The sequence below is a fragment of the Peromyscus leucopus genome, chromosome 9, assembly GCF_004664715.2.
Source record: "Peromyscus leucopus breed LL Stock chromosome 9, UCI_PerLeu_2.1, whole genome shotgun sequence".
Taxonomy (NCBI): domain Eukaryota; kingdom Metazoa; phylum Chordata; class Mammalia; order Rodentia; family Cricetidae; genus Peromyscus; species Peromyscus leucopus.
The window spans coordinates 79,642,750-79,656,608 of NC_051070.1; the positions used below are offsets into that span (position 1 = coordinate 79,642,750).

General features: G+C 43.2%; 1 protein-coding gene across 33 annotated transcripts in view; it reads left to right on the top strand.

Annotated features, from left to right (window-relative positions):
- The window catches only part of Kcnma1 (potassium calcium-activated channel subfamily M alpha 1), a 709,897-nt gene that overhangs the window by 601,315 nt on the left and 94,723 nt on the right, over positions 1–13,859 (top strand). For 4 of the 33 annotated variants that reach the window (XM_028879680.2, XM_028879676.2, XM_028879656.2 and 1 more), the window contains one exon: positions 10,152–10,238. The exons of the other annotated variants lie outside the window; for them this stretch is intronic. In XM_028879680.2, coding sequence (XP_028735513.1) covers positions 10,152–10,238 — 87 coding nt within the window. The remainder of the gene's footprint in view (positions 1–10,151; positions 10,239–13,859) is intronic. 33 annotated transcript variants of the gene reach the window in all.

The window sequence follows — 13,859 nt, forward strand, 5'->3', positions numbered from 1 at the left end:
GCTTCCTTGGAGAGAGTTCCAGTTAAATAAACATTCACTGTATTTTTAAAAGATAAAGACACAAAAAACAGATTCACCCCCAAATGTCTTAGCTCCACCATCTCACTGTTGTCCTGTGGAAGGACGATGGTGTGAATCTACTAACTTACACAGATTAATTCCCACAGTCCACATCAGGATGTGGAAGGTGCATTTATAAATTTAATCAGTGTACTAGATTAATATTCTATTTAAAAAACTCTAATTTGATACACTTTCACCAGGAATTACCAATTTAGAATCCATGTTCACCATTGGATGTTGCTTTTCTCTGGGGCCAGAACTAAATCCTGACAAATGGGATAAGGTTTACTTTAATGTCCTGTTTTGGATTTTAGTAAAATTTATAGGAGATTTGATTAGTTTTTCAACCTGGACATTATCAATGAGTCAAACACGACTAACAAAATAAAAAATAAATAAGTTTTGAAAAACAGACCTAAATTTAGCAACAACTTTTTAATTTTTTATTCATGTGTATATCCTATTTTTGAATATATTCTCTAAACCATAGCTACATCTTAAAGAACAAACACACAAACAACTCCCCCCCCCCAAAAAAAAACCCTCTACAACTTATGCATAAATACTGATCTTTTTAGGAGGCAGGCATTTTATTTAGGTTGTAGAAAGGAAATATTCAAATGTTTCCTAGAATGACTAATTTACCTTTTTTTCTCCATTATTCTATCTGTTAGAAACTTGGGAGATATATAGTTTGCTTATTTTGTAAATGAATAATTTTAAATCATTAATTTGGAAAGTCCACTAGGACATTTCTGTTTTGAGTTTTTTAAACTTGCAGGCATGGGGGGCAGGGGTGCTAGCCAGGGCTGTACAGTCTTCTATGACTTGCCCATGTGGTTTGACAGAGACCATCACCAAGTGTTATTGATCGGAGCAAACCACACAGCAGAAGGCTGGGGTAGCAGTTCCCTGATTCTACTTCCAAGAACTGATTTTATTGCCAATGAGTTTTGAAAAAACAATTTTCATTGTTTTCCAGTAAACACTGGTCCCTATTGCCTCCCTTCCAGACCTCTGTCCAGACAACAGGATCAACTCAGAGCTGAGGACAGGAAATAGCCATCTCAAAGTCAAGGTTAGGTTGACCACTCTGTACGGAGTCAGCTTTCTGTAACTCCCAGGACCCTTCTCTAAGGGGTTCCATATATTTATCTTGCTATCAATTCCTCTCATCAAGATAAAGTGAAATGTCCATTAAGGAATCAGACCTCTGCATTCAGGCTGCATGCATTTGTATATGTCTTATCTTGGACCCTTGCAACTCAATGGAAAATGGGTGGAGCTAAGTAAGTTTCCATAGATTTCTCCAATATATTTACTTGCCACTCACTTTCAGTCTTAGCAGTTAGAATAAATGAAAGGAAGCTTTAAGATGATATGAGTTGCCTAGATATTGTCTAGGGTTTGTATTTTGGGATGAGAGGCTTTGTAGTAGTGTATTCATGTGTCTTGAGCTATGTGTCCAGATACCCTGGTGGCTCTGTTCACAATGATTTTCTTAGAGTTCTTACCTTAGTATGTTCCATCCCTTTGCTCTGCTCAGGTTGTTGCCTCTGCCTAGCCTGCTCTTCCCACACATTGTTGCCACTACAGACATTTATTCCAGTGGACTGTGTGGCCTGGGTCACACAGCTGGCTGGTTCTTCTTGGAATCCCATTCTTGTCTCCAATCTTACTTTTTGTTCCCTGAATAGCCCACTCTGTAGCACTTATTGTCTGGGGTGGTTATTAAGCTCGATGTGACATCATCATACATTTCTGTGTTGCTATTTTTTATATAACTTGTGTATTACTCTTTTGGGGGGGATGAAGCTGTCTTGTTTCTCCAGCTAAACTTGTGGTTCTCTTAATAGATGTCTTTTTAATGATTTTTTTAAAAGAAAAGCACAAGAAAAAGCAATACCCTGAGGTTTTGTTTGTTTTCATAATTACTTTATTTATTTTCAGGCAGTGCTTGGAATTGAACCTAGGAACTTTTGCTTGCTAACCCATTGTTCTAACTACATCCTCAGCCCATTGTTTCCCAGGTTTTGGTTGAATAGGCAGCATGAGACTCAAGCATTGGTATTCTCCAAGGTTCCCTGGTTCATTTCCTTGGAAGCCAGGGCCTTTTAATTACCAAGGAAATCTGATTTTCCTCGGCACACCCGTCTTCATTTCCCTCTTCAGTAACCTTCTAGGTGGAGTCTGGTAGGAAGTGTTGGAGGGTGATTTGTGGCTGGCTAGTTATGTGGCTTTTAGTCCATGGCTGGCTCCAGTGGGTATTTCCCACATTAGAGGAGACGGCGTTCAGCTCAAATCATCACTAAGCAGAGCTGGGAATGTCTTACATTTAATGATCTGCAATCCCCTAGGATGGGAAGTGTCTTGCCGATGCCACACGTGAGATCTAGGCCTTGGAACAAGAAGCCAGGGCTCCTGCCCACAAGACTGTTCCTTCCACTCTGCCATGCTGGCTCTAGCCACTGGGATCAATTTACTAGTAAACCTCACCAGGGGCTCAAGCCTGGGAGAGACTCCGACATGTGAATGACATTAGAGGAACTTCAAAGTCTAGTTGGGGAGCAGGACATGTTACAACAGGAAACAAGTTGATAATGGAACTAAATAAGGAGATGACAGGGTCTAATATGAGAAGGACCAAGAAAGTCTTAAAGAAAGACAGACTCTACCTCATCCAGGACTATTTCCTGGAAAGGATGAGTGTAGCCTGCCCCTTGAAGGCTGAGTAGACCTGGAAGTTATGATGGGAAGGAGTCATAACTTCCCCCATCCCTTCAAGTACCTGCCCTGCCACCATATGTCCAGCCCATGACCTACCACCAGAAGTCTGCTGCCCCTCATGGTCAGGCAGCACAAATTTCCTGTAATTTAGAGGGAACAGTGGGGTTTCTCCAGTTGCCATCTGAGTTTCATTTGTCACAGCCTCCTCCAATTGAGCCCATTTAAAGGTTTTTCTGGCTTGCTTTGTTTTATGACACTTGGCAAACCTAATTATTTGGCCTGAGCAGTTCACTGGAGCCATGCAAGCATGGTTCAAAGATGATGGGTGAGTGTAATATAAAGGATGGGGGTGGTACAGAACACCCACCTCATTCTCCCACTTGGACAAAGGATCAGTTGCTTGCTTGGGGCGGGGGCAGAAAGAGAGTGAAAGCCCATTTAAATAGAGTGCCATGCCATTGAAAGACAATAGACTTGCAATCCCAGAATAGACTTCCAAGTTATCCCTCTAGCTAAGAAAACAGTGACAGAGAAAGTTTAGAGCTTAACAAGGGAACTAGCCAATGTGCTTTTCACACTTCCCATCCATTCTCAGAATATCCCTGGGATGTAGGTACTTGGTCCATTCACATTGCATAGGAGAGCCAATTGAAGTTTTGTAAGCCTCCAGATGCAGAGGTTTGGACCCAGCAGGGTGGCTTCAGGTCCTCGTGCACAGCTCCTACCCTTCTGTCCATGTAGCACCAGCTGATACTTGGAGACAGACCATGCCTTAAGAATGTCCTGTCTTGGGGATGTTGCACTTTAAAAAAAAAAATGCCACTGCAGACTACCTGCCATGTATTCAGCAGTGGGGTACCAGTCCAGGGGCTGAACCCTTAGTCTATGAGAAAGAGACTGTCCTAGGATGGGCACCTGGCTTCCTGTAAGATTTTTAAATGTTGTTAGAAATCCTTGGTTTCATGGGTTAATTTCTGGCTGAACAATTATCTCTCTACAAAGTCCCTCAATTAGCAGGGTATTTATTTTTCACGCTGTCTGTCGCCTTGTGACCTCTGCTATTCCAGAGCATTTGACCTCTCAAGTTGACAAGGAAGACAATAGGTCTTATAATGCTGAGGAACTTCTCTGAGAACAGAACTCCAAAGAGGCTCAGAGGGCTGTAGAGATGACTGTTAGTAGAGTTCTTGCCATGGGAGCTTGAGGATCAAAGTTCAATCCCTAGTACCTACATTAGAAGTTGGGTGTGGAAATGTATACCTTGAATATCAGCATTGGAATGGCAGAAACGGGACAGTCCCTGGAGCTTGCTGCCCCACTTAGTATAGTCATAGCCTCGAACTCCAGGATCAGTGAGAGACCCTGTTTCAAAAGCTAAGGTGAGAGAGATGGAGAAGGACTTCTGATGTTGACCTCTGGTCTCCATATATGTGAATAAGTATATGCATGCATACTTGCATGCATGTGTGTTTGTGCACACACACACACACACACACACACACACACACACACACACACACACACATTGAGGGTCAGAACTGTCACTCAGGTAAATGACTTAACTCCAAGATTCCCTAGCCTCATGCTCTTCTGATGGGTGGGGTTATGGTGGCTAATGATCTAAATTACAGTGAGCACACAAGCACACCCAGGCTCTGGTTCTGGATTTGCTTTTAGTGTAGTCTTGAACCCAAAGAAGATGGGACCAGAACACCCCTCGAAACCTTCAAGCCCTGCCTCTGTGCCCCACACCTTGTCCTCACAGTGTGCTTGCATTTTTAAAATGCTGCACAGGATGTATCCTGACTATAAATTGTAGTAGAAATGGATTATGATCTGATCGTTCAAAAGTGTCTTTAGAAGGTGACTATGTCCTTAAGAAACATACTAAATGTTGTGTTTAGTGTAAAATCACAATCTCAACTGTTCTTGCCTCCCAAGGTTAAAAACATACCATATTTCTAAAGAGTTCTGTCAGGACATTCTTCATCGGGTACCTGGATTGCACTGAAAAACCCATGCATTTTCCCTTTATCTGAGTTTCAGAGAAATATCGTGTAACCATCTGGAATACATATTAGGATTCTAGGGGACCCTTGACACAATGGACTCCATGGCAGATAGAGTGTTTATGGATGAACTGATAATGGTAATATTAATGATCTTTATTTGTATAATATATGGTTTAGGAAACAGCTTCATGTAAACACAGTTGGATTCTAGGCTCATCTTTAGAAGGCAGAATCAGCGGGGCAAATATAAATTTTAAAAACATAAACAGCAAAATGAAAACAGAAGTGAAACTATGATTGACATCTTCTACCAGTCATGTTAATTGGAAGCTGCTTAGGGGGAGGCGGGGGGGGGGGGGGAGACAGAAAGAAGGTGAGATACCAGTCAAAACACACAAGCTAATAGGAACCCGCGACCCAAAGTGAAAATGTAAACCAGTGTAGCAGTAACTGGAAGAGGTTGACATGGGCTTGCGGTGATGTCCGCAAGAGGCCTGACCCCATCTCTCTTTTCTTTCTCACCCTGGGCAGGTGGCAAGTCTCAGGTTCCTAGGCAGCATGATCCTCTCTCCACTCCTTTGGATATCTGACAATTTGTAAATCCAGGAGGAAGCCTGAGTTGCCAGGGCTGTCCTTAGCAATCTCATGCACACAGCGTGAAGTGATCCGAAGAAATAATTCACTGCTTAAGTCTGCCTAGTACCATTCAGTGGGGTGGTGGACACAGCACCATGAATACCCTTGAGAAATGGACAGGGCCAGGATGGGCTGTGGGGGAGGCGGTTGAAGAGCATACCCGAAATCTCGGGAGTCAAGAGTATCATGTAATATCTTTAAATGGTCAAAACAGAGGAAAATCCATGATGAATATAATCTCATCTTTTTAAAAGATGACCCAGTAAACAGTGATTTAATGCCAGTGTTAAGCCATGGAATCCAACAGGATGGAGAACAAAAATGGCCAGCAGAAAGCTAGGAGCTTTGGCCACCCATGTGAGGGAGACTTTTCAGTGTGCCAAGAACAGTGCCTGGCATCTCAATGGGGATTTTCCTTCTGATAATATGAGAGAGCCCTGATGTGATCCATGGCAAAATCAGCACTACACAACAATAAGCCATGTTAGAAGGCAATCTGTTTCCAGGTACCACACATTCCATTCCATTTCATTGTACCTTTGTTAAATGTGTGAGTTGAGAATTGCAACCCCACCACTCACAAGGATGATTTCAGAACACGACTCCAAAATATCAGCACTAAGCTTAAAATAAATAAAAAAGGATGCTCATATATTAAGCACCATTGCTCTGTAGGCTCCAGCTGACGATTTTATTAAGGATGCAGCAGGAAGGAAAGAATCAAGGATAATTATAAATTCATAAATACATAATTCATTGGCATGAAATGATTTTAATGGGATGGATGCTGGCCTGTCTATTTCTTCAAGAAAACAACGGAGATGCTCTGATTAAAGCCCATAATCTGGCCTCTATGAAATACTTGCCAAGCTGATGGGGTGCATTTTCTTCTCTGAAACTACCTTTGATAAGAAACGCATTACAAACTCATCAGTTTGGCTTCCTGTTAACAAAGAGACAGCAGCCGTCTGGATCATTCTGGATTCGCAGTGAAACTGCCACACCATGTATCCTCCAACTAACGCTATGCCAGTTTGACAAGGGGCAGATGAATCCAGGAGTTACTGTGCAGGGGTTTAAATCTATGCGGCAGCTGACGGTTGAAATAATCATCTGTATATCGCTCTGAGCTAGCCGGGGAAAGGTTGAAGCTGTATATTTTCAACATATCTACTCTAATGGTTAATCTGTTGTCTTGTACGGGCTCTCACAGGGCGGACCAGCAGCACATACTGACAGCTTCAAGGAATTACTCACAGTAGACAGGCTTTCGCCTTGACTTTCAGAGTACCGGGTAGATGAATCTAAGTTAGCTTGACCGAAAAAGGTGGAACTCACCTGACTCAAGTCCTCCAAATATGAGGAAACCAGCAGGGCCCACAGCAGGTTGGGTCATAGGGATATTAGTGTCATTAAATGACCTCTATCTGTCCCCAAGTTTCCAACTGTGTGCTTCAAATAGACTCTGACCCTTATTGTATTGCTTGGCTGTTTGAGCTGATGGGGAAGGACCATGTCCTTTGGAAAGGGAGGATGCTGGACAGATGTGCAGAGGGGACCGCTGCAGGCATGGACACAGTTCTTCTGCCAAGGGTCAGTTAGTTACTGTCTGGAGTTTTGTAGGCCATATGGCCTCCAATGAAGTTATGAAGTTACTCGGCACTGTTATAGAGAAAAAGAAGCTATTGACAACAGGTCAACAAATGATGGTAGCCCTGGTCACAGGCAGTTTCCCTTATAGATACTAAAAGTGGAATTTAGTTTTATTTGTTCTTGAGATTCTCTGTAGAATCCAGGCTGGGCTCAAACCCATGATCTTCCTGCCTCAGCCTTTCAGGTGCTGAGATTACAGGCCACATACCCTCCCATGGCTAGCTAACATCTTTTTAATATTTTAGGAATATTAAATAGGAATTATTTCCTTAGGAATATAAGGAAATACTATCCTTATAGTTTTCCCCAATCTTTTAACAGTTGTGGGCTGTACAAAAACCCATGGTCGGCCGCATGTCTGTTGACCCTAAAAACATGAGAGAGGCAAGAAGAAGGCCAGGATGGTGCCAGGAACTGAGCAGCCTTCATCTGTACCCTATAGGATCCACCAAGTGTGAATGTCACGCACTAGGGCTACAAGCAAGAATTGAATCTACCTTTGACCTGAAATTGTCCCCATCTGGTTGGCTCTGGGAACAAGGTGCAGAGATGAAAGGGAAGGGGGTTAGGGCTGAGCTGTTTTTGTTGAGCTCTGTGCAAGCCTGGCCCCAGTTCGACTCAAACAAACTGAAAGTGGTCCTCTTCTCCTGTAGCCTTTCCAGGCTCCGGATCCACTGGAATCACTCAGGGATAGTCTTGCGTTTCTCATTTCAATCCTGTGCTTCCTCCTCCAACCCCATTGTTCCTGTCTGGGTCGTCTTGTTTAGAAGCTAATGCCTGGTGATCTTCAGCTTCTTTGTACTTGGGGCAATAGAGACAGTCTGTTCCAAGAAAAAGAAGGAAGAAAGAAAAGGGCTAAAGGCAACCAGATCTCTGAAAGGAATATTCTACTGAATGCTGAACAGGGCAGAGTGACGGGCAAATAATTATAGTGGGGGCAGAGTTCAGGGAAGATATATGAGCTGAGATCCTAGATATAAGGCTCTCTGAGGAACACGGCTCTCCTACTGGGATGCAAACAGGGTACGGGGATTGTTGTTTGAGAGACTGGGATAGGACATGTTTATACCCATATAAACGTGTGTATACTGTCTATCCAGTTTGATTCTAGAGGAGCCTTTATTCCTATTTACATAAGGAGATTACAGTGATGGTCACATGGATTCTGTTAACATATTCATGTAGTATTTTTTTTTCTCTCTCTCATGTAGGAGCTGAATTCCTTCATTGCTCTATATTGATGGACTCAAACTTACACAATTCAGGTTTTCTAGGCACTGAATAGAGCCAGAAATATACCCTGTGATTAACTTCTATGTAACCTATTGTTCCTTAAAGTCTCCCTTCCCATTCTTCTGTGAGCACCACAAAAGCCAGAAATGGAAAAGTACCAACAAACCCTCCCTTCTCTGCCCTACCAGCTCTCCATTGGGTGGGTGTTCCCAGTGCTGGTTAGTGCAGGGCAGGTCCTATTTTCATTTTATATAATGACAGATTCTTTTAATAACCTACGCCCTCCAAGTTTTCCAAATAAATCTGTTTCCTATTTTTTCAGCTACAGGTTGTGAAATTGCCCAGCTGGATAATGTTCAGGAAGATGTGGCTGTTCAATTTTAGAGAGTTTTGTATGTTCGAGATAGGATGGTTATGGAGTAACATCCTTCATCTTCTCATTACTTGTATATTAATATTTTGTACCATCTTTCACGACGACTTTCTTAGATTGATTTTAGTAGGGGTCCTGTGAAGAATTCTTGAAGATACAGCCTCTGGTTGTCAGGCCAGACATTCTCCTTCCAAGGATGATGTCTCTGAGTCCCCTGTGCTCTGGTATTGAGCTGTCCACTGCCCTTCTTGGTGTGGGTATCTTAGCTATGCTTACTACTCAGTCTCTCTGATGAGCTCATGGCAATTCCTAGCTACAGGCTTCATCCTGTATCAACAGTTAAGTGCTAGTCATGGTACCTAACCCACACTATGGGTTACCTGTCTGGGATTTACTATCTTTGCCTTTCTCTCATTTCTTAAGGAGACTCCCACACCCAGTTGCCAGGCCTAAGTATACAACAGGCCTCTGGGGTGAAGCATCCTCCTGTCATTTAGAGTCCATTTTCCTCTCGGGTCCACATTGTACGACCCTGAGGGTTAATTCGTCCAGACTTCTTGTTGGAGAGCAGGCAGTGGTATTTCAGGGAATTCAGTCAGCCTAGGAGTTTCTGTCCACGGTGAATCTCATTGCAGAATGATGATATCACTGTGGGGATGCCATGGTTTGTCTTGGAGGAGAAGCTAGGAGACATACTGTTGTTACCCTCTACCCCAGCAATCATGCAGCCACTGTTTATCCTCAGTGTTAGCCAGACATGACCCCTCTGCAAAGTTCCGATGTCTCACCGATGCCACAGAAAAATATGACACACCATATTCTCTCTCACTCTATTTATTGGTTGTTTTTGTTGAGGGGGTGGTACTGGGGATAGAACCCAGGACATGGCACATGCTAAGCCAGTACTCTACCTCTGAGTTTTTCCCAGAACCCCATACTACTTTTTCTGACGAGTGTCTGATGCATGGCATTTAGATTTGGATCAAGTTAAGCAGTGATGTCAAAACCAAGATGGCCGATCAGGCCGACGGTCTGGGATGAGAAGCAGTAGAGTAACAATGAAGAATAAAGACTTGAAATGTAAAGACTATTGAACAGGATTCTCTCCAGCACTTCTCAGGAGCTAATAGCCCTGATCCTGCTGTGAAACTGGTTTTGGTGTGTGTGTCTGTGTGTCCTAGGGGAGAAGAGGAATTCTATGTGTGTTTGGAGATTTCTACACAAAGGAGATTGTTTTCTGAATTTTCAGATGCCGCCCCTCCAGAAAGTATTTCAGGAAAGTCAGTGGAGTGAAAGAGAAGAAAAGGACCCTCTCTTCAGCCGTGAGGGAGAAACCTCCATTCCAATACAAAATGATGGCTATATTTAGTGTTAAAAACCAGTTGGTAACTTTTGTGATGAACAATTTCACTAGGGATTAATTTCAATTTTCTTCTCTCCTCATTGTTCGGCAGTCAAGGCTGAAGCTAGAGCACGCTATCACAAAGACCCATTTGCGCACAAGAATGCAACTCCCAATTCTCGACATGTGCCCAAGCCAGGTGAAGGAGCGCTGGGTTTTGTCCCAATGTTTAATTATTGCCTGGTAACCCTCAGAGTTTCACTGTGACATGCTAAGCTCAGTTGAAGAAGAGAGAGGACTACTGTGGCTTTCAGCATGCATTTAGCTTGTTTGGGCCACAAAATCTGAAACAGAAAAGCCATAAAAAAAATAATGGATAATCAGTAAAACGACCCCACTCTCCAACTAGCGGCTTGTGCCCCGACTCTAGTAGGAAGCCCCTTCAGCTTGAGGTCTTTGTGTTCAAGCCGCTGTGCATGCCATTTCTTCTGAGTGACTCCAGTGTGAATATGACATTACTAATGATCTGCTAAGTGTGTGCAGATGTGGGTTACTCCAGATGTGGTGATTAATAACGTAATGGAGATAGCTGTTTGACTCATGTTTATGAGTTGTTGCCTTTTATTACTTTTCTCAGTTTATTTGCTTTGAGCTATTTTTTAACCCCAGCCAACAAACCCACCTTTAAATCTCTGAGCTTCATCCTCCCCTACCCCCTCCTAAATCTCAGGAGGAAAACAGGGAAGAGGGAAATGCCCCAGGCTGAAGAGGAAGGCTGGATTCATCCCATGCAAGTATCAGGCTACTCGGGCAACCTGAAAATCGTAGTGATTGCCCATTTCAAGGACCTTACATAAGACATCAGTGGACAGACCCCGCCATAATATTTGCAGCTTAGAAAGTAATACAAATGCAGGGATTTCTTTTTAAAAAACAATCTAGTAAAATATGTGATCATTTTGAAGTAAGCCCAGGCCCCTGGCCAGTGTTTCTGGAAGATGCTGCTTTGCTCTTGCTTAAAAACAGAATGCTGATGAAAAGTGGAATGAAATGTTGTTACAGATGTTCAGCTCTGCATTAAGGCTGTTGGAATTACCACCACATCTTAAATCAATTCCCAGAGCATTGTCTGGAGGTTATGTCACTGAAATAATGAATCCTCTTTAGTCAAGAAAACGCAAACATGTTAAAACATCATTGTAAGTTTAAATTAAACTCCGGCGCAAACCAGGGGATCTGAAGCCTCATTAGACCGGCCTGACATTTTTCTAACGCTGACTCTTCTCCCCAAACTGTAAAACTGTTAGATTCAGGGCCTATTAGACAAGAGAGCGCTGGGAAGTTACAACAGAACATTAAGTGTTATACTTAGGGATGTGCAAAAACAAGCCCTTGAATTTTATGAGGACTTGGAGACTGGAGAGAGTTTGCCTCCTATAAAAATTCCACATTAGATTCCCAAACTTGTTTGTATTTTAAGGAAGCTGGTAACTCAGGTTTCTTTAAAGGAACATGTCTTCATGCAGCTCGCTCCACACAGAGGCAAGGGGAAATGCTAGGAAGGTATATCGCAATTAGCCAGAAAGCAGGTAAAATACAAGCCTTCGAGGATATGTGCCCATGAGGTAGTGGCTGGTTACTTCAACGTGTTTGTCTTTCATGAAAGTGAGTAAATTTAAGTCTTTCCTTTAATTCCATTTTTATTTCTCTCATGTAGTCATAAGAGCCATGAAACAAGAATTATACCTTAGAGCTCAGCTAGAAGTTTTTCTAGATCTGCTTTCTTTAAATATACAGAAATTGGTGGAACCCTTAGAAAGGATAATAATTAAATATGTTTTACGTCCTACTTAGTAAGGAGAATTTATCCCTGCTCCTCTTGTGAGACCTAAGCCATGTGTAATGTTCTCCATTACACAGCATTCATATATTTAAGCTGAGGACATTTTCCGTCCCAGCTCTTCAGGGAGCAGATTTCCAGGCTCCGAATAAAGCTTTGAACATAGTTCCATTGAAGTGAACAAATCCCAGTTTAAATGCACTATGATTATGATGGATGATCTCTCAGAGTCGCAATGAAAATAAATAGTTGCCTGGCATAGAAGCAGGCCTACCATTCCTTCCACAATGAGGTGTCTCCCTAGGGCTGGCTCACACATATTAACTTGCAGATCTCCCATCTGAAGAGCCGTGGCAGCAAACAACAGTGACTAGGTAAAAGGAAAATGGATGCTTAACCAAAGGGGATGCTTTAGTGGAGGCCCAGAGCTAACCGGGAAGGAAAAGTTAAGCAAAGAATGAATCCAGCAGAAAAGCCAGTGAAAGGGACTCATAGAGACTCTTCCCATAATTGGCCACAGCCATGGTAACATGTAGTGGTCTTGAGTTAAGCTAGCCCTTGTTGACTAGGCCAGATGAAAGAAAGAACTTTTGGGGTGTTCTGTAAGGTTATGAAAGGGGAATGATTTGTAACCCCAATAAACATGCACTAAAAAATAAAAACTCATGGAAGTAGTGTGCTAGCAACCATCCAGGTCACCCTGCTGCAGTTTAACAGTGGCCTGTATTAAAAGGTGGCCTTGGATTATGCAAAGAATCAGTGCAAGGCTCCCTTCTCCAACCGAAGGTGGGCAACTGTAAAAGTATACTTAGGCATGGGTGTGCACGCACGTACACACACTCACACTTTAACCTGCCTTGGATTGCTTTGGATGCCTGCCCCCTGTCCTTTGAAAGGAAGATGAAGTCAGGTCAAACTCTGAGTGCCTGTTTGCTGGCTGAGAGATGCATATCAACTCTAAGTGATTTTTTTTCAATACCATTTATGTGGTTTATTCCCTTTAATCTTTTAAGTGCTGTTCAGTCACAGTGTGATTTGCTGTGCATACTCATTTCTGATAAGATGTGATATCCTCCCAGCCACATAGGCCCCAGCCTGGAGCACTAAGTGACTGATAGGGTCTCAGCCTTTAGGGAGCCTAGGGTGAGAGGTGGGGGTGGGGTGGAGGAGGGGACAAGTGGGAAGGGAAGGGCTTGTGAGCCTTTGCAGGTCCTTTCTGGCCCTGACTCCGTCTGGTGTCCTCTCACCTTGTCACACCATCTTTCCCTTGCCTTGGGTCAGTCAGAGTGAGGTAACCCCAAGCTTGACAGTAGCGCAGAGGCTCAGAAGAAGTGTGACATTCTGAAGCAAATTTGGAGGTCTGTTAGATTGTTTGAATCCCTTTGGTACAGTGTGTCCTAACGGCCTATGTTTATTTAGAGTTTTCAGGGAAGTGCTGTAGGGTGCATGCTGTTTTGGGTCTTCTGGACAGTAGCAAGCAGCTGAGCTGGCTGCCGCTCCCCCACCTAAGGCTCATACACATTGACATACACCAAGCTTCTTTCGACATTGCCACTACTAATATTTCTCTTCTTAGTTTTAAGGTAACATCCATGCATTGTGAGTTTCAGGGCTGCTTCCTCCTAGTCCTATGGCAGTGAACTCTAAGAATCCGAGGTTCCTATGTTACCACATTACAGTTTTAGCCTGGACTGTGTGAGGGTTGGGGAGAGCAGGGCTAGAATTTTGTCGCACATGCCCTTTGGGTGACAGGCTGGGCAAGCATCTGCTAATTTTCCAGGAGTGCTCTCAAAACAAGCATGGTGCAGGCTAACCCATCTCCAACGCTTATTAGTGGTATCTTTGGGCAGAAGCAGCAGAGTGCTGTGTGTTGTGTTGTCTGTGAGTAAAGCTTCCCATTGCTCAGTGATCTGTGTGGTTTAGACATTTGGAAAGCAAGTTTACGGTTTCCAGGCCTCTTCTGCTGCCCTCCATCCCCCC